Source organism: Epinephelus moara, chromosome 18 (genome assembly GCF_006386435.1).
Source record: "Epinephelus moara isolate mb chromosome 18, YSFRI_EMoa_1.0, whole genome shotgun sequence".
NCBI lineage: Eukaryota > Metazoa > Chordata > Actinopteri > Perciformes > Serranidae > Epinephelus > Epinephelus moara.
In genome coordinates this window covers 25,420,721-25,442,383 of record NC_065523.1, presented here as the reverse complement: position 1 = coordinate 25,442,383, position 21,663 = coordinate 25,420,721, and the positions used below count along the sequence as shown (strand labels likewise).

The 21,663-nt window shown below is 42.9% G+C and overlaps 1 protein-coding gene across 3 annotated transcripts in view; it reads right to left on the bottom strand.

The window, feature by feature from the left end:
• The window catches only part of cep112 (centrosomal protein 112), a 139,795-nt gene that overhangs the window by 25,238 nt on the left and 92,894 nt on the right, over positions 1-21,663 (bottom strand). For all 3 annotated transcript variants that reach the window (XM_050068624.1, XM_050068626.1, XM_050068627.1), the window contains 2 exons: positions 15,078-15,140; positions 7,672-7,821 (listed from right to left, as the gene is read on the bottom strand). In XM_050068624.1, the coding sequence (XP_049924581.1) occupies positions 7,672-7,821; positions 15,078-15,140 (213 nt within the window). The remainder of the gene's footprint in view (positions 1-7,671; positions 7,822-15,077; positions 15,141-21,663) is intronic.

Genomic DNA, 21,663 nt, shown 5'->3' with positions numbered 1-21,663 from the left:
GGCCTGTGTGTGTGTGTGTGTGTGTGTGTGTCTTTGTACCTTTCTCTTGGCAGGCTAATGTGGGCTTGAGTTCTGTCAGATTTGGCAGCTGCACATTTCAGACACACACATACATACACTCTTGCACACACCGGCGAAAACACTGCCTGTGCACACGGGCCACACAAGCACACTTCATGTGCTCAAGTAATCCAAATAACCTCGCTATTAAACTTCACATTCACCTCACCCACCCGTGTTTCATCAGAGGAAAAAAGAAAAAACATCCACAAATGGAGACACTTAACCAAGATACCACATGTAGGGAAACAGATGACATCAGGAAGCGAATAATCCTCTCACCAAAATGCTGGCTATGTCCCAGAGCCCTACACTGGCTTCCTCTATATTGGTTCCCATTCCCCTTACCTGATATGAATAGACTGGACAGATGAAAGCAAATACAACGCTTTCATCTTGCTTTCACCTTCTACAGTCCTTTGACACAGGCCTGGTTCCAGTGCATTAAGACTGCCCACTCCTGCCTTGCCCACTGTTATGAGATAACAGGTAACCTAAATATAACTGGCTACAACTCCATATGAGAGATCAGTCATGGGAAACAAATGCAGGAAGTAAGGGGGAGACACTGGAGGGGCAATTTACTTAACCTAAGCTTCTCTTTATTTATTATCCTATGTGACACTGCAACTTCCTGTCACTGATGGATGGATGTGTTAATGTATAGTCCAGCAGCATATTGTTGAATCTCACAATCATTCAGTCTATGTTTAAACCAGAGAACAAAAACAATGAGTGGCTAAAACGTGCAGAGTTGGGTTCAACATAGTCTTGCATAGCTAGACCTATCTTGCCATGTGCCAGCACTGGAGAAAAATTTTAGTGAACTCATCATAATTCCCGACTAAGGGGAACAAAAAAAAGCTCTTGGTTGTTTGTATGTCTTTAAACCAATCACGAATGTCCTAGGCAGCGCTAAGCCCAGGATGTAGCAAGGGTGCTGTTGCAAATTAGTTTTGGAAGGGAACTTGGTGGAGAGGCAATCTCTGGCATTAAAATGGCTAAATGCCACATGAAACATTCATTTCTGTAAGCACTTATCCTATTTCCGGTCCTGGAGCTGACCCTAACTGACATGGATAGGTCATCAGACTATCACAGGACTAACACATAGAGACAGACAACCATTCACACCTAACCTACACGTGTTTGGACTGTTGGAGGAGGCCAGAAAACCCGGAGAAAGCTAATGCTAATGCATGTGAGAATATGCAAACTCTACATAGAAGGGGGTTAAAACCCCAAATCCCCCCATATAAAACCTGAAAATCTTTTTCTAGAGTGTAGGTTACTAGCTAAGAAGTTGTTGTTTCACGCATAGTGCTGTAACTAAGTGTGGAGACAGGTCTAGCTCTACGAGACTAGTTTCACGTGAAATGGGATTTTGAAAACCTGTCTGATATAGGTGGCCAATGACAAGCTTTATAACCACGGGCTACATCATCTGAGCCACACTAGGTTTAGCAGTAAGCAGCAGTTTAGCAGCCATCTTGGTTTTTTGAGCTAGAAGTGACCACATTTGGATGAGAGGGTGCAACTATGGAGAAGGGAGAGGTGGAGCTGACCCAAAACGTACCCTGCTTTGTTGTCAATTTAACTCTAAATGGGACCCTAATTCACAAAATGAACATCATAGTGTATTAAAGAAGACTTGAAACTAGTGATCGAGAGAATAAATTCATTAGGAGAATGTTTAATGAGGTGATAAATCAAATGAGGAGTTGAGTCATTAGAATCAGACTTCTTTTTGCAACAAGTGCAGTTGCCCCCTGCTGGCCACTAGCAAGAATGCAGGTTTCAGACACTTCGCATTGGCTTCACTTTTCAGTGCCGGAGATAACTCCTTGGTTCACATCAGTGAATCAAAACAGCAAGGCTACTTGGTACCCAACAGTGTGTCTGCTCATTAATCAGGATGTGAGCATCACACGAACCAGCCTGTGCACTTCACGTCTGCAACAGTTTGTGACAAACACTTTGATATATCGTCTTTTTCCTATTCAAACTGAGAAGGGCCAGCAATGCAACAACACACCAAGCAGGCACACACTCAAGTGCTCATGGCTGTATGTACACACACATACACACACACACACACACACCACACAAAAATACTCCTCCGCTAAACGTCACTTATACAAAAAACCCCAGATAATGAGCATACTTAACTGTACTACCGTTGTTCTAAAAAAGGGGTTTACGAGATACAAAGGTCCCTGCAGTTAACACCCACATTTAAGAAGTCACAAGTACAGTAGAGCCACAGAGGGAGCTAAATTCGGGCTAGAAATGGCAGAACAGGGCTGGCAAGGGGAAAAAAAGGGACATCTGATCCGGTGCAGCATGCATTCAGAACAACTGTTTTGGGATTATCCCAATTCAAATGCGCGGCTAACTTTGATGTTATTTTCTTCTCCTCCCATTGTCTGAAGCCCCTCGCTCTCTTCATAATCCGAGCCCTTTGAAGTGAGCAGCATGGAAACAATGTCAGCAGGCGACACACTCCCTCGATGGCCCACTGACAGCTCTCCGCCATTTCTTTCTTTCTTTTTTCTCTCTCTCCCCCTTTCTTCTCTTGTCCTTCTGTTTGCTATCTCAATCCTCACACTTCCTCCATTCGTTTGTTGGTTCTCCCTCTCTTCCTTCCCCTTCATTGTGTACCATCTCAACCATCTCCTCTCCCTCTTTTTTGAAGTCAACACCAACTATTTAGCTTATTTATTCATTTTCTGTCTCTTTATTTGCTGTTTGACCAATCTTATCTTCCTCGCCCTCATTGATTCTCCTCTCCCCCTCACGTCTGGCCTTTAATAAGCAATTCAACCATTAATTGGAGTCTCATTAGCGGGTGGTTAATACAGGGGGGATCGTAATAATGAGGACACAGATAATGGAAACAGAAAGCCTTTGTCTGCTCCCAACACAGATGCCAAGGCCTGTGTCTTGTAACGGAGTCTACAACAGGGGAGACAGTGTGTGTGTGTGTGTGTGTGTGTGTGTGTGTGTTGTGTCATCGTACAGTTAAATCATAAGCAACAAACCTACAATGTGAGCAAGTGTAGCCAGAGTCAGCGTTGACAAGTCTACTTAACAGCAATGCTTACGTCCCCATGCAGCACTATAAGAAAATGAAAAACATTCCTCTGAGGTTATGGTAAATAAAGGATGAATTATTGAGTGCGTTTTCATATTAGGTCTGATTAATTAGTACTGTACCCGAGTATGACTGCACCTCTAATCTCCACTTACCCACCGCTTTTACATTATTAATGTTGTTATGTACCATCTATGTGACACTTTTGATGTGCTTTAGTGTAGAAATGGGCACAGCAGACCGACACTGCTGCCCCAGGGACCATCATGAGTAGGGACATGCGGAGCAGCAAGGTGAAGCTCTGCTCCTGGCTGGAGAATGAGCCGCTGCCATTGGGCGCAGAGTACTCTGCCTTCGCCTCCTGCCAGAGCTGCAACTACAGGTAAAAGGTTACAGCGAAGCCAGATCTGTGTCTGTGGCAGGCTGTGCTGTCGTCTGATACACAGGAATAATAAAGTGGTTTTTGTGCCTAAACACAACCACGCGTTAGCCACAGCATTGTTGAAAGGTAAAGAAAGATAAAGTTTCAACATATCTGTTACATATTAACATACAGTACTATAAATGTTAAATATCCGCAGTTTGCAGAAACGTACAATGCCAACTTGTACAATTCTGGAGCTGGCTGCACCAACTGGTCTTTACGAAGCCTGGTTCTAACTGCTAAGTTGGTCTTTGTGACGACTAGTCCTTAGAATGGACTTCATGTCGAGTGCACCAACTAAACTTAAGCCTACTCTTACCTGCACCCAGTCTTAGCAATGCACGTTCATGTGAATGTCCAGCTACTGTGGCTATTGTCCAGCAGTGCTTAGATTGTTAACATTCCCCTGCTGTCTTGCTAATGTGAAGCTAATCGTTTATCATTTGCAGCAATGTTAGTATGGAGGATCAGATAGAAAGAAGAGGAAATGTCAGCAGAACTGTACAGGAGATACTTTTCTGTGTTTGACTGACAGCAGCTGGCAGGTGGAGCTCCACAGGTAACAAGAAAGGAGAGGAAAAAGTAAGCAAACTTGGCTGCAGCTTACAACTCATGGATGGTCAGTGTATCGTTAGGAGTGGTAAAGAGTAAGGACCACACCAGCAACTGAATGGACCAAAGTGAGTTTATACTGCTGCTTAATGTGCTGCTGCTGACCAGCTAATTAGCCATCTAGCTTGATAACTGCGGTTAACGGTGCGGTTTTCATCAGTGAGCATTTGTTCAGACCAAGTCGCCAAGTTACAACCGACTTAGCTTAACACCAGGCATAAGCCCTGTTGGTTCAACTGGCCCTTGGAGACTGGGTTGAGTAAAGTTTGTTAATAGGTAGCTCCCGCCTTCAGTGTAACAGGAATATAAAAAATATTTAAGAAATTGCTCATGACTGAATATCAGTTGGCTCTTCAATGTGTCACTTGAGCATAAAAAGTCAGCAGCTTATCTTCTACAGTCCTTTGTGTGTGTGTGTGTGTGTGTGTGTGTGTAGTCCTGCTGAAAATGACTTCCTGAAGCGTTCTGGATCATAATCTGAACACAGTGTCACTGTGAATGTGTTTATGAATGATTGGGACAGGGTTTTTACAGAGATCTGCCTGGGTCTGAGCTGAAAGATTAGGACCACATAATCACCACCAGTCTCTACTGTCAATCATGAATGGACAGAAACAAACATTTCAGGCAGGGCCGGGGCAAGCCATTTCAGAGCAAACTGTCCGCTTCAGGAGAAAACTCAGGTCCGAGCGAGGGGGGGCCTGGGCTACCAGGGCCAGGGAGGAGAGGAGATCTGAAGGGAGGCTCACAGATCTGCCTCCTTACTATATGAGGCAGCTGCAAACCACAAACAGACAAGGTTGTGTTTGGAAACATGTCCCAATCCCAGACACAACAACTCTTTATTTAGTGCACCACACCCAATCAACTGCCACTGTGTGCCCGTCTGGTTGCTAGGGCAAGAGGCAGAATAAAAGATCCTGTGAGTCCAGAAGAGGAATCTGCACAGAGGAGGATGAAGATCAGGGAAAGGAATGGATAAAATAATGTTTTATCTACACTTAAAAAAGTGTTGCACTGTGCCTGAGATAATCACGGTCAGGACAACAGTGTTTTATAGCTTACTTCAGCTTCCCTAAGCTTCCTATGGCATCTAACTGACCACTTTTACTTATAATGTGTGATTTATTAAATAGTGGCAGATCAAAGATATTTTTTCATCCCTATCTCTACATTTTATCAATTAATTTTTGTCTACATGTGAACTTTAATTAGGACAGGTTTAAAGAAATAAATATAAATGAGAAATAAAAAGGTTAATTCTAAAAAAAAAAAAAGAAGTTAAACTGTGAAAGAGAATGACAGTAATGATATAGAGAGGCTCGGACTAAAGAAGTGGGGTGCAGCAGACAGATTTATAAGGTTCAGCCAGACACAGAGCACACAGAGCCACTTTAAGACACTATGGAGTTTGCAGCTAGCCATAAAAATGACAGAGCGCATGCATACAAACTGTGACCGTGGTGTAACAAAAGAAAAGCAACCCGTGTCTACTCCATAAAAGTCAAATCCAGACAAGGCTTTTTTGAGGATGTAGTTTACTGACGCCCCCCCCGCCCCCGTTCCCAAACTCTAAAGGTCTGTCTGTGCAGATGAACACTATAAAGACCACTAACACAGGAAAGGAAGTATATAAGAGTCCTTGGAGATTAAGGAGATAAGAAGATAAGAGAAACTGGCACCTTGAAGACTGACTAAAGCTGGTGCAGATGTACCAGCTGTACAGATTGTAATCCCCCGCGTTAAAGTTGATAGTGTATTTACATGTGCTGAAGTAAAAAGAGTAAAGTAATACTCAGATTGTGTACCACTTGTAGGAGTTGGGTTATTGCAAACAATGCCGTAATCAGTCAACCTAATCAAACTATATACAATATTATAGGTTCTAATTTAAAAGTCAAAGTATGTTTTTGGCTGGTGTGCTCAGATCTGTGGCTCTCTATTCTTCTTTTTTAAAATAACACTCTGATCAGATTCATTGATGCAAATGTCGCACTCCCACTGATGTTAGACAGGAGCCAAAACATTTCCCCAGCTTTTTACCCAAGAGGCTCTGGACACATTCAACCCTTTTAGTGACTTATTTTGTGCTTTTGCCAATTTGTGAAAAGTAATTTATCTTTTTTCACAAAATTGTGACGTACTGCTCTGATTCATCTAACGGAAATGGAAGGAGTGCGTCCTTCAATTTTCTCGACAACTGTTCATCTGATCGACTTCTCATTTGGCGTGGAACCGGGAGAACCTTATCCTCCAAAGAGAGGGCAAGATCAGCTGCCATATAGAAGAGTCAATAAACGATTGTTATTGCCATATTATGCCATTGCTATTGTTTAGAAAGCGCTGCTGACACGTTATATGTCAGACTAGAGGCCAGTGCTGTGTTAAATGTCCTGCCCGTCACGCCTGTTTTGCTTCTGCGATGCCGGCATGCTATCTAAAATCACACACTGTACTGGCAGGATACCACCTTTTCTTTTGGGCTTCATGTAAAAATGCAAAGGTGGTGTAAAGAAGGGACTTCGTAGTGGCCCTGTAGCGCTAGCTCTGTGTAAAAAGGGCTTATGTCATGGGAGGTGTATTGCTTAGGATCCAAGGAAGCGCAGTGTCGAGTGCAAGGTTGTCAAGATGAGCAGCAAAACCAGAGGCCACGTGATCAACCTATTACTGACAGGCACGTTTTGAATGGGCACTGCACTATTTACTGCAGATTAATCAATCACTGTCAACAGCTGAACTGAATCAGACAGATCCTGACACATCTTGCCTTATGATAAATCAAGTTACTGGATGATACCTCATGCTGTGTTCACACTTTGAGTGACACAGCAACAGACTACAATTCATTTTCAATGGAGGCCAGTGACATGAAGCTACAAACTGATGCCCCACACTCGTTGTTGCTGACGGGCGTGACATGCTACAAGTGAAAGTTGAGCTAGCCTCACATTTTTCCAGCGCTCAACTGATGTGGTGAGGTGTCAACCAATCATATAGTTTGTTGTTAGCTGTGGAGCTGTGGTACTGTGTTGTCAAGCTTAGTTAGCTGATGGTATGCTAGCTTTCTGTGTAGTGCTGTGTATACAAGGATGCAATGGGGCGGCAAAATATGACAATAAAATGGGGCTTAGACACTGATCATATTCATGGATATATTATGTCAAACTACAAACTTTAGATGATGTTCAGTCCAGGTGCTTTGTGGCAGGTAGCAGACACACAAGCCCATGGCGACGTAAGTATGTTTAGTATGTTATGTGCTTGAACAACACTTCAATGGTGAATCGGCGACAATGCAGCTGGGCACACTGTCGCTGTGTTGATCCTAAAAGCTTAATTATTCCTTCCACTGTCTTCGGGGATGGTCTTTATTTCAGGTATAAAGCCTCTGCCATAATATGCTGTGTCATACTCTGATAAAGCAAAGATGCTATTTTTAAGTGTGACTAAGCAGGATGTCTCCTAAGTTCCCAATACTGACCTTGTTGGCCCGATCGGCGTGGTGAGTTATTGTCCTCCTCTCCTCGTCCCATCGAACACCGGACTCCTCCAACTGCTTCTCCATTGCCTGCTGCAGACGAACTGCCTCCTCCTTTGAGTCACATAGAGACGTCTGTAGTTCTGCAATTAACTACAGGTGAGAAGAAGAGAGAAAGGGAAAATGTGAATGACTGATTTGAATTCTAGGTTTGACAAGAATCAGAAATCAGTGAATGGACAACTGACAACACAGTGTTGACATACTGGCATACGCTGCTCTTTGGACAGTTTTTCCAGTGCATTGATAACTTATAAGTTTTTTGTTTTGTGTTTATTTTTTAGACAAGTGCCGCAGTAAAACAATCAAAGTGCAGAGAAATCCTCTTACCAGATGCTAAATGCAAAACATGTTCACTAAACGTAATGCTGACTTGCTTCATGTCACTGGTCTCGCAACGTAACCCTCATCACATGGAAAATGCGTTTTACATTCGTCATGGATTTTTGGATGGCAATAACTATCACCTTGAAACGCTGCTTTTTCCCAGAGTCTCATGTCTTGTGTCTTTTTTGAGACGAGACAGAAGACACAGAGAAAGTAAAGAGAGAAAGAGAAGAGGGATGTAAAAAAAAAAAAAAAAAAGAGACAGGAAGGAAAAAACAACTTCCTTTTTGAAGAGCGGAGTGACTTTGTGTTGGTGAACTTGCGGTGCACACCAAGATGAAAAGGAACTGCCTCAGCTTTGAAATCCTCCAGTCAAAATTAACATTCTATTTAAGCCACTGTCAGGGAAAGGCAGAGGAAAGATGAGAGAGTAAAAGAGAGAGGGAGAGGAAGGAGAGAGGGGGGGAGACAGAAAGAGAGAGACAGAGGTGGTGGTGGGGAGGAGGGGGAGGGGGGGGGGGGGCAGTGCTGCTGCTAGCTTTGGGCTAGACAGATAATTGTTTACCGTGTTCAAACTCTGGAGGACTAGCCCTGCTGGAATCTGCACACTGTGTGGGAGTATGGGAGTTAGAGTGGTGCGGGTCGACCACATATGGAGAGAGGGAGGGAGAGAGAGAGGGAGAGAGATGAGAGGGAGATTAGGCTTATTTTGTCAGCGGGGAAGCCACATGAAAGCAACAAATGACATTATTATGGGAACATCATTTGTGGGCGTAATAATTATTTTACAATATGGATTCCCTGCATCTGCCGGTCTTTAGCCTCAGGCGGTGGCGGCACTCTAAACTAGTGAACTCAGCTGTCTGTCTTGTTATTCCTGTATATACTGTATATACACACCACAGCACCTTTTTCTGTCTGATAGCCAGCCAGGCCTTTTTAAGTCAGTAATTGGTCTGGTGAGACTTGTCTATTTCCCCCGCCTGCAAGCTTCTCTGTTCAGGGCTAAAGGCAGGCTTACCTCTTCATGAACCGGAGGTAGAAAAAAAGGGGGGAGAATAGAGCAGGTCGGGTGTTTATTCACCTGTTTGTAAACAGAAAGGTGAATAACTAAGGCCATATAAGATAACCACCATAAAGGGGATAATTCGCAGTGGTACATAAAAAAACTTTGTGGCCGATGCTGAAATAGTGAGGCCTGGTTCCATCCATCTCTGAATCACTTTAGTCCAGTCAATCTGTGGTTTGACCCTGGGAAAATAGCAATAGTAATCATTGAAGTTTTTTCACTTGGGACATCCAAATAACATATTTAAAGTATACCATTATATACTGAGTGGATCAAAGTAAATTCAGGGCTCGAAATCTGGGGCCATTATGTCACAGCATTACACAAAGAATCGATATTTCTGCTTCTGAATGTGATATGTTAATGTGATTTATGTCTAAACGTTTTCTGGGTGTTCTTGGGATGTATTTAATCCAAAGTCAGAAAAATACAGTAAAATTAGGTTATAAAGCATATTATCATTTAGTTTTCTGCACATACAAATTTGTTTGTCCATTAAAACTATGATGCACACCAGCACTCAGACTGAGACCTTTAATGAGACCAAACTTGAAACATGCCTTGGCTTTTTCATTCTTTGGTTTAACTATTGGTGCCATTGGAAATTCTGTGACTAAGCTGCCACTTGGGAGGGGTTATTATGTTGAAATAACATCCAGAGATAAAGACTTTTTCATGATACCATACTTGAATTTGCCACCTTGCGTGGTACCACTTAGTGTAAATTCTGACCTGGGCCCATAAAACATGATCACCACCGATTTCCCATGATGCTTTCGACCGTTACAAACAGAAGTTTCCACTATTGCAATGTATGTGTTTCCTATCCCATCTACAGGAGGTCTTTTTCTAAGACATCACCATAAAGCACAGCATTTCATATTGCTTTTGTATATATATTTTTTTTAATTTCAAAAAATAGTTTTAAGTGAATGAAGAAAAATAAGATGATGACAATAAGAGTAAAGGTGCTGGGGCGTCGGTGGCTCAGTGGCAGAGCTTTTTTTTCTTTTTTTTCTCTTAAAAAGAAGTGTTTTATTGAAAAGATTGACCCGAAACTTGGATAGGTGTACATAGACCCTCCATTATCAACATCATTTCATCCACACCATGTAATTGTAACAAGTTGAAACTTTGCCTTTGACCAGTGACTGATAGAAACTATGAAACATTACTACTGCATATTCTCCTAGGTTGGGCCCATTTTTGAGATAGATTGACTGGACTACTTTGATTTGTTAAGTGATTTAGATAGTGAGGTGAGAACAAAATGGTGAGTGACAGAAAAATGCTCATCATCTACAGACACAAACAGCTATTTTCTACAAAGGCATGCACATTATGCATGGTATTTAAGTGTCTTTACCTAAACATTTAAGCTGAAATGATAGAAGTAGACAAGTACTACAACATTTTAAAGTATTTTTTTTCCACTATTTTCTCATTGATTATTCAAGAAATTAATTCACAGATTAGTTGATATAATAGCTGCATCTGAAAATGACTTATGGCCAACCACAAACCAGGTAAATTATTGTATGGTCCCAGTGATGGGTGACTTTATAGCTTAAGTCAATAACGACACTTTTACCATATTTGGTAACTTATAAAGATAACTTTTTGTCATATTTGCTGAAACTGGCACTATATCCACACAGTAGCAGATGAGACAGATAGGCTATGTAAAACATCATGTTCCTCTGCCCTCTTGGATTTCTTCTTATGGCCATGCCGCACGTAAACGAAAATAATCAATCAAAGCCGAGGAGTCCCTCATGCAGCTGTCAATCATGTCAATCAAACTGTCAAAGTAGGCCGTGCTGATCAAATATGAATCAAGAATCAATTACTGCATTGCCTCTTCCTCACCTCAAATGTTTTCAGACACATATTTTTGTGTACTGTTTAGCTGTAAAATGAGAAAGTTGGTCCAGCTGGTGGGCGGTGTTTGGTGCTTTGCTTGATTGCCTCCAACATGGCGGCCAGGTAACAAAACTTAGTTGATAACAGCTCCAGTTGGTTGTTTTTGGCGTGCTATTGTAGATTCTGGCAAATGGCATTAAAGGCAATAGGTGGAGGAGGGACTTGACATTTTTTCACAGACTGTCTGTCTCATAATACTTTGTGTATGTAGTGACAGTTTCAGCAAATATGACAAAAAAATTATTTTCATTAAAGTTACCAACTGCAGCTTTAAACCTGCATTAACTGTTGTTTTTTTTTGTCATTTGGGAGCTGTGCAACATGCTGCAAACACAGCACTAACAAATCCCGAGTTTGTAAAGTTGGAGCAACTGTAGAATTCATGTAGTCCAATATTCAGCTTTGTTTTGGTCTCTAATAACTCCTGAGGAACATATCTTAGCTTTTTAGCTGCTAAATGCTCCATTATGTTCATCAGCTAGTTTGTTATCTTTTCCTGCTGTTAAGTGTTGGGCAGGTGATGTATCTCCTGCTACATCTGGAAATGACACCAGTGAGAGTGAACCACAACAGTAAATTCACGTGCAGTAAAATCAAAACATAGCCCTATAAACAGTGAAAGAATGTGTGGAGCTGATGCACGCTGCAAAGTTGGGTGAACACTGTACCAGATCCTATCTGCATCAGAGGTCACATGTGAACACTGTTTGTGGAACTTAACAACCGGCACTGTGCTGAACTCAGTACGGTATATTTGCATATGGTGTGAACTTCAACCTCTGTCTTCCAAAACATGGTACTTTTCATGCACTGTGCCTCCCATGGCAAATTCCCTCCACCTCCTACCTACTCCCACGGTGAGACGGTCAGGGATAAAGTAATGATCTCCTGCCAGTACCACAGCTACCACCCACTATAGCCTGATCATTAAGTAGGGGAAGAGAGCACAGCCCTGCTCAGTTCACAGGTCACCCAGGAGGACCACTCACAGCTACACGCTTAACACACAGGACTGGATTGGAGAGACACTAATTAGGAGAGTCTGTGCATGTGTGTGTGTGTATGAATGAGAAAAAGAGACAAAAGCAAGGACGTAACGTGCAAGAGGAAGGAATGTGTGTGTACATGCACGTAAAAATATATTCTTACTTGCTGTGTCTCCAGTCCCCTCAGGATAATGTATGGCGTGGTATGTTTTTAATTGGGTTATTAGCCATGCAGTTGAGCTCAAGAGCGATGCCCCCTGTCAGACACTGAGGGGTTAACAACTGGGGTTAGCCTTTGAGGTTCAAAGGCCTCTTGTTTACATTTGACTGAGTTGCCCCAAGGGGTAGGCAACAAATCCCCCTCCTGTTCCACCTTTACCTTTTAAAACAAAGCTGCCCGAGCCCACGACAAATAGCCTGCATTAATCACGCATATTATTATGTTTGCACACAAACCCACACCTTCAGCATAACCCTCTGTATAACAACACACTTCAACAACGGTGTTGAATTCTGCGCACAGAGACTTTTCTTTAATGTCAGAGAGAGTGTTGTTTGTTGAGCCTGTGCCAGCTTTGTGTCCCCAAAACAGAGGATTAATCACTTGTTGCTTTGTCTGCGGCGGCGTACCGCACCGCCAAAGCGGGCAAACATGGCTGAACTTTCGCACAGCATCCGACTTCTTTTGAAGTCGAGCATTGTGTAACCTAATAAGCTACCGTTTTCTCACAACATCTGCTTGTCAACCCCGCTTTCAACTCTGTGCCTTTGCCAGCCAACCCAAAATGGGGGGATTTAAAGAGGAGAAGAAAGAAAGAAAAACAACCCCCCCCCCCACCCACCTTTGAATCTCCTCTTTGGGTAACGAGGTGCAATTACGGCCAAATGATTGTGATATTTTACCCTGCTACATAATCAAGGAGNAAAGAAAGAAAACAACCCCCCCCCCCACCCACCTTTGAATCTCCTCTTTGGGTAACGAGGTGCAATTACGGCCAAATGATTGTGATATTTTACCCTGCTACATAATCAAGGAGAAAACTCTTTTCTTTTGTAATGTAAACACTACTTAGGGTGTTTGGGATCTTTTAAACTGGTGAGGAAAAAGCTGACTGAACTTTCGGAGACATGTTGCTGAATGACAGAGCATGTCCTGGGAAGTCATATTCCTGGTTGGAAAGAAGACTTAACTCAGTTTCAAATGGGCTCAAAGTGAGGAGACAAGCAGTAATGTTAAACATATGGCCCTCGACTGGAGGTGTGGACAGACGATGCAATGACATGAGGAGGAGAAACAGGTATGCAGTGAAAGGGTACTGGAGGCAGGGGAGAGTGTGAGAAGGCTTTTACACCTTTAGTTCGGTAGACTCAAAACGCTGCTTGTCTATTGGACAGAATATCAGAGTGAATTAATCCTGGTCTCCGAAATAATGGAGGTAACCCAAATTTGCTTTGGCGGTTTTATCAATCAAATACTCTAGAAGAAGACGAACCATATGAGCAAATGACAAGAGAGCCAGTTGTCGAGCATTTCAGTCCTCTAATGAGACGAGTGAGACGGTACTCAAGGAAAAGAGAGATGATGAGAGGGATTATGATGTGTTGTAGTATACAGATGACAAGTGTGGTATGGTCATAGTAAGATATCAGTAAGTTTTTTGATTCACTACCTATACATGGGTGGGATTGTGTTCTCACCCAAGTGAACCAAATTCTACTAGAGATCTACTTTTATAGGCAGACCAGAGTTTGTTTCGTCCGCAGTGGAGTGTGAGTGAGCTTTCACACCACCACAAACAAACCGGACCATCTGGGTTCGATAAAAGTAGACTAAACGGCATGAAAGCACCCTATGTGTGTGAAATATAATTAGGGACTTTAAGTGATTATTTAAGGTCAATTATACTCCTGCTTTAAGATGCTGCAGAAGACTCCGTAGCTCCCATGACAGGGACAACAGTACACGTCGGGGCCATAGTGATATCACACAGAGACATAGGCAGCTAGCAGCTGATGGTGCTAACACGGGAACAACAGCACCAGTGTTGACTGAGCTAACGGTGGCAATGTAGGTGAACCAGAGACTGCGCTACACTTCTGCGACGATTCCCTGGGTTGGAATGGCGTTATCAGCAGTAACCACTTTATTAGCGCAGCGCAGAGTGGCGGCAACTAGCTTGCCAGTGGGATACAGACACAGGGACTAACATGCGCACGCAGCCGGACTGTCTACTAAAATAATAAAGAAGCTCGGATTACAACACTCACAGAGGGAGTGTGACTTCTGGTCAGGACACCATTCCTCCACCATATCTTTACATAGCAAATAGGTGTTCTGAATGCCATATACAGCTTCTTTAATGTTAGCAAACAGTTACCTATCAGCACGTTCAGGAGACACTGAGCAACATTCATTTAGAGTTGTGTGTCTAGCCACCTGACGCATGTACATGTAATATTTACAATGCTTCTAGCGCACTACGAGCGACCCCTTCCACATTATGCAAAGGTATCTGATTCACTGTCATCGAATAATATTGATGAGAGCAGCTTTAAGGGCAAACATATATATTATCAAAACATCCAACATATCAGGTATAAGACCTGATAACCTGTGTGCCTTCACACAGTTCTGTTTGAGCTGCAAAGGAGAGCCTTTCACCTCTAACACCTCTAACACCTCTAACACCTCTGAAGACAGAGATGAAAGATGGAACAGGAACAGTAAATAAAAAAAGCCAGACAGTAGAGCTTTAGATATTCTTTATGCAATGCAATCTTCTGTTTTATGTGTAGATTTATTTGCCTGAGCTCTGCACAAACCTCACACCAGATAGGGTGTGTGTGTGTCTGTGCTTGTGTGTTTGTTCATATCTGCTTAAGGGTAAAGGTCACGGTATGTTCAAGAGCGTGTGTGTTTTCATATGTGCTTCCTCACCTCTCCCATCAGTACGTTTGTCCAATCTTTCAAGCGGTTCAGTGGGAAAAGAGGAAAATAAACTGAAAGAGGGGAAAAAAGACGGGGAGAAGAGAAAACTGATTACCTGTGCAGACTTGGCGAGCTTCTGACTGTACTCCTTCTCAATCTGCTTCAACCTGCTGTTGGTCTGCAACAAGAAGGGAGAGGGGAGTGTGAGAAAGAGATATGCAGACAGACGGATAGAGAGACACAAAGAGAGAGAGTTGTGAAATTCAATCTTCTGTTAGGAAGTGCACACACTCCTACCCTCCCAACCTACCCTTGCTCTCACACACACATACACACTCATGTTGACCTCTGCCTCTTGGCAGTGTGTCCCTGCGGCGCAGGCCTGTGGCCCCTTGGCACAGCGCCAGTCCCAACGCTCATGTGTGCCAGCAGGTAGTGACGGGCATGGCGCACAGTGGGCACCACTCCCCTTTGATCCCCTGCCAACAATTCATCACTTAACAAGAAGGGGGGCAGGGAGGGGGGAATTAAAACGTTGCTGCCAATTAGCTATAGGGAGGAAAAAAAGAGAGATGATCGGGAGAAGCTGGGAGACACAACACAGTGGAGACAGAATAGGAGTGAATGGAGATTGTTGTTAGGAGTTTATTGAGCGGCGCTCGTCTCTTTGTTTTCGGTTGTTTCTCTGTGGGAAGCTAGCCAGCTGGAAGCAAAGACTGCGAGTGCCTAATACAAGATCTGCCTCCGTTCAGCTAGCTGTGTTGTGATGCCAGAGTTTCAATGAGAGGCTGAACAGTGGAGTGAGATAATTAGGTGTGAAGTGCTGGAATTCGATAGGGATGTCGATGGCTGCCTGTACGCATGGTGACAAGGTCTATACAAGTACTGTAGTGAGACTAAGGCTTGAATTAATGGGGGATATAGGTCATTATTTGAAAGGCGGGCAAGTCTTTTTAAGGAATGCGGATCAACCTAAACTTTGAAAACATGCTCTCTATACCCCAGTAAGCATCTTGCAGAGCCAATGGTAAGCCAGTGAACAAACAAACAAACAAAGTATAACAAACCTATTGTTTTTAATTCTGGAAAACTTCCTTTTCAACAAATGTAGGAAATATAAAAATATCGATAAAAACAGCAGCTGTGCAGGGAAATTTATCTAGAAAATTCTTGAGAAATGTACCAGATTTATATACAACAACATACATACACAACCCCACGAGACACACACCCCACACACACACGCTTGGCTCTCTTGTCCTGACAGCCACTGACAGACAGATAACTCACGAAAACACACAGCTTCACTGAACGCACCCCTCGCGAGCCATCAACACCTGAGCTGCATTTGGACTCTGCACCCCATCCAAACACTTCCTGACAAACACCGCCACCCCGCTCGGAGCGGACACACCTGTCACCACGGAAACACAGAGCCATCACCAAGGATACCGGCCTGTCTTCCTGCGCCAGGACTCTTTGAGTGGCAGCCCGCTCGTCCCTAGGGGCCCTGTAGCAGCTGATGAGAGAGGGGGAGACAAAGAAGGGTGTAGAAAAGGCGAGAGAAAGAGCTGTGTGTGGGAGAGGGGGCGCAAACGGAGTCCTTCGATGTTTTTCTTTACAGCTGACACATTTGTTGCCTCCCTTTAATGCTGCCGGACTGCTCTGTCTTGACTACAGCTTAGCTGAAGCGACACTGTGGTAGTTAGTGTCAGATTTTTTTTTAAACCAAACTCTCAAGCGGGCTGCATTTGTTAGAAGAGCGTCATCACAAACACCAAAAATATGATTTTTTTTTTTTAAAATGATGACACTTAAAAGTGTCCCAGAAGTGAAAATGTTATATATCAGCATCTCCTTTGCAATTGACTGTGTGGTAATGAGGTGGGTGTGTGTCTCTGTGTACTGTATATGACATGTGAGTGTATTCATGGAAACATATGGCCATATTGACATGCAAACAGGCTCAGATGTTTCATAAAAACATAAAGAGCTTGCTACTAGCCTATTCCTTTTACCTACAGTCACTCGGGGGAATTTAGCAGGAAGCATTATACAACATCATACATTATACAGCCTTAAACATCTAAACACACAATGAAAATGGCTGGAAATAGATGAAGATACGGATGGTACATGCAAGGGAAAATAGCCCAACAGGACTGTGACAAATACAAAGGGAAAAATCAGAGCTAAATTAAAAGCCCAGCCATATGTGTGTGTGTGAGAGAGAGTGTGTGTAAGCACTTTCAAAGAGACTACCTGTGCCCTGCCAAAGGCATTTTTGTGCTGAAGGCACTTTGAGGCTGTATCAGGCTCTTCAATCGCCTCTTAATCCTAGCTGTGTGGAGTGCGGCTGCTTTGAAGTGTGTGTGTGTGTGTGTGTGTTTGTGCATGTGTGCTGGCACTTGTGTGTGTTTGTGTGTGCATGTGTGTGTGTGTGTGTGTGTGTGTGTGTGAAAGAGAGTGGAAGTGGATCTGAAGGCAAGGCATGCACCGCTTACCAGAACTTAATTAATAATCTGCAGTGGGAACCAGGCCAAACACACACACACACACACATAGACACACACTGACACGTGCACACTAAAAAAAGGACTGACGGTAGAGGCGAAAAAACGGGTGACAACTTTCTCTCTCTCTCTCTCTCTCTCTCTCTCTCAAACACACGCACGTAAAGATATGCACACAAGCCACACTTATTCAAACACAGACAATGGACAAACAGGACACATGAAGGCCAAACACACATCAGGATTTTGATCTGTGGCTGTTTGGAAGTGAAATTTGCTCAAGGTGTGCAGTCTCATTGTTTGGAATAGGCCGCTGTATTGTTGCTAAAGGAGGAAGAAACCAAAGTAAACATTTCTCAATAGAGTAATCCTGCCAACACATGATAACTTCTGTGTGTGTGTGTGTGTGTGTGTGTGTGTGTGTGTGTGTGTTAAAGTCAGTGTGCCTGTTTCCAGTATTTCAGAATCTGTTCAGTGCAGTCTATAGTCCTGGACAGGATATTGCCTCCATATGGCATTTTTCTTCGATATGTTTCCAATCATCGCACATTGCTAAAGAGCAATTATGGTTTTCAGCGTCGTCCTTGAGCTGAACTCTGACAGGAGATAAAAAAAAACTGACGCAATGGTGATGTCACTCCACACATAGAAGGGACACAATGTGACAGCCGATTGACAGGAGATTAGGTAAAGGGCTGGGCTGGTTTTAAACAGTCACAAAACACTTTTAATGGTTGTTGGTAGTGTCACCCTGCACACAACATGCTGTATACTGCACACTGGGGAGCTGATTTGTTGGGTTCATTCCTCAAAACAAAAAAATATGATTTCAAAGAGAAGCTTTGCTCCATGAAGCCTTCACTTTTAGTGGCAGCAGTATTTGTAAGCATTCAAAATGATCCTCTGTTCACCACGCATGTCTCTCATAACAATTTGAGTTCAATCTGCCAGCGAGGGAGAGCTGGGAGATGTTATTTGCTCGTTTGTCTGTAATCATTGGTGTCTTGCTGTGCTCGCCTGTGTATCTATGTGTGTGTGAGATAGAGAGTTGGTGCTGTAATGACAAGAGACTTTATTTCCATTTCACAGTTTGCCATCACTGCCTGTCAGTAGTGATTCTCTTAATCCCTGCTGCTCACTGTCAGTGCTGCATCACACACAGTACAGAAATAATGCATCACAGGCACACACACACACAGGCAGGCAGGCGTACACAGATAAACATACATCAAACAACACAGAAACACAACATACGGAATGTTCAGTGATTACACACTCAACCAGCCAGTTCTTGGTATCAGAAAACCAGTTACATCCATTACCATCAGTGTGAGTGGGCCAACATCTAACCCACACCATAGGGTCAGGAAAAAAAGCTTAATGGATGAAGTCCCTTGTAGAGTCACAGATTGCTTTAAAATAAGCAGGAGAACTGACTTTAAAACCACAGAAGAAGAGTCTCATTCATGCTTTCTATGAACAGATTTGTGCGGAAATAGAGTTTTTCTTTAACTTATCATTTTAAATTAGATGATAATTGCAGAATGTAATAGCTATAGAATGATGACACCATCAACATTTAAACTGTTGTCCTATAAGCCTTGCTTTCACTGTGCAATTCTGTCTGCCATGTATGATTTTTTGGGAAAACGAAGTAAGCTATCTCCAGCTACCTAAGAGTATCACAGGCATTTTCGGACTGGAGGAGGAATCCACTTTTTGGTTGTGTCCGCACCAAAAGAACTAGGAATGACCATAGTTTTTAGAACTATTTCAGAGTACGTACTCTCTAAGCACAAGAGGAACCCCGAGTGATCAAGGTGAATGGTGGTTGAACACACGAGCCAGTTCAACACCGGCAACCCCCATTTCCAAAATCCTGTTAGCCATGTGAACAACAGACAACACAAAACAACAGCTCCTTACAAAACAAAAGCATGAAAACACAAACAAATGGACCGACAGCGAAGTCCAGGATTTACTGAGCTGTAAGTCACGCAGAAGTGACGACTATACCAACCACAGGCTGGCTTATGTCACTTAAGCATTCTTATTGGTGGTGCAAATGTATCCAGAAACTATGCAAATAGTTACTCTCACCAGTAAAGTAAACAGTGGTTGATGGAACAACCAAAGTAAATGTGGAAACTGTCATACTTACTAGGCTCTGAGGAAACCAAAAGCAATCTGGTTGTCTTCGCAACAGCAGTGCCAACAATGATACCACTTGTAAAAGCTGGGTGGGCAAAAGTTGCCTGTTTGCACTTCAATTCATGTATAGGCAAAGGTAACTTAAAGGTCCAGTGTGTAGAAATAAGTGGCATCTAGTGGTGAGGTTGCAGCATGTAGGAGATCGACAGTGGTCAACATGAAAACACAACTGGCTCAATCTAAGGTCAGTGTTTGGTTTGTCTATTCTGGGCTGCTGTAGAACAACATGGCAGACTCTGTGGAAAAGGACCTGCTCTGTATGTAGATATAAACAGCTCATTCTAAGGTAACAAAAACACAATACTTCTTATTTTCAGGTGATAATAAACTAATGAAAACATTGTTATGAATGTTGTATACCACTTCAATAGATGCCCCTAAATCCTCCACACTGGGCCATTAAGATGACTGTTAAACTATGACGGCAACAATACTGCTAAAGGAGGTGTTAAGTTCTTTCAATTGGTCACTGAAATTTGATGGAACTGTGATGAAATTCTGTCTTTCTGCCTAGGTAGACCTCGCTTCCTATCTATTTATGCCTCCGTCCCTGCTTTGATCAATAAGTCTGCCTGATGTTCAGATGTAAGATGACTCCGAGTTGAATTAGGAACTTAACCCAAAAAACACAGCCCAATATCATGGTGTCCCACTTAAAACTCCACTTCAAACCAAAGTGTAATCTATAGCGTGCAACAAGATGGGAGCTGCCTGACGCCATGTTTTAATGCGATTGAGAAAGTGTGTCGCTTCCCTCCCTCCTCTTGGATGACTTCAAAAAGTGAGCAAGGGAGCTGTGTGATGTTTTTTTGGGACGGCAGAGCCTTTACTTTGACTCTTTCATCTGCTGGGTGACTCACTCACTCACTCACTCACTCACTCTCTCTCTCTCTCTCTCCGCCGCCGGGCCCGATGGTGCACTGAGGAAACGAGGAGCTCAGATAGGTCTGGGCATGCGTACGCGCACACAAACACACAACATATGTTCATACACAAACACTTTAATGTGAGTGAAGCAGCTATGATGTAAACATATACCAACAGCAGACACGTAGATCCAATAATCTGAATGCCTTACACTAAACATCCTGAACTTAACCGCTTTCTCGCTTAAAATCAGATCCTTCGCTCTGCCTCCCCCATCTCTTTGTCTCCCATTTAGTCTGTTAGTGTGAGGTGAATGCGGGCCCTCTTTGATCATCCCTCAGCCTATGTTTCTCTCCTCCTCGTCTAATCCATGACCGACTAAATAATGTGATTTGGTGTATCTCCAAATGGCAGAGGACCAACCTAATAAGTCAGCAGTGACAGTGGGCAAGGGAGAAGACGTGGCTATGACAACAACAACGACAACAACCTCGTACCACCATCTTCTGGCTGAGAGAGAGAACGGTACGCCCACTGATGCAGAAAGCACAAAGGATCAAAGCTAGTGTGAATGAACTGATATCGATGTTTTATGAAATGTTAACAGGCGCACTAGAACACTGTATTAAGCATCAGATCTCCCTGATTTAACTTCCTGCATTCTGAGGTTAATGTTAGGACTTCTCTGTAGTTTTACGAGGACACACAAGTTCAAGATCTAATTTGTTTACAACAGCTTTACTGACAATGTCTCATCACTGCTTGTCCATATTTTCCTTGTGTCAATGAGGACTGATAAAAACAAACACACAGCACAGGAAGAGATCAACAATGACAGGCACATGACTGATGTTGTTGCCTGGTTTTAAAAAATGACTATTTTTATCAATGTGGTCTAGCTTTGAAGAGAGCACGATTAAGTTTCACTGTTATTTCAGTTCCCTGCCAGAAATGGCTGCCCATTTGGGAAGTACCAAGCATATGACTGAAGAAATGATAATTAGGTTATACTGCAGGAGTTGTGTGAGAGTTCTGCAAACAGATGTTTGATACAGTTTTGCTGTTATTAAAGCTACAGTTGGTAACTTTTTCTAAATATAACTTTTTGTC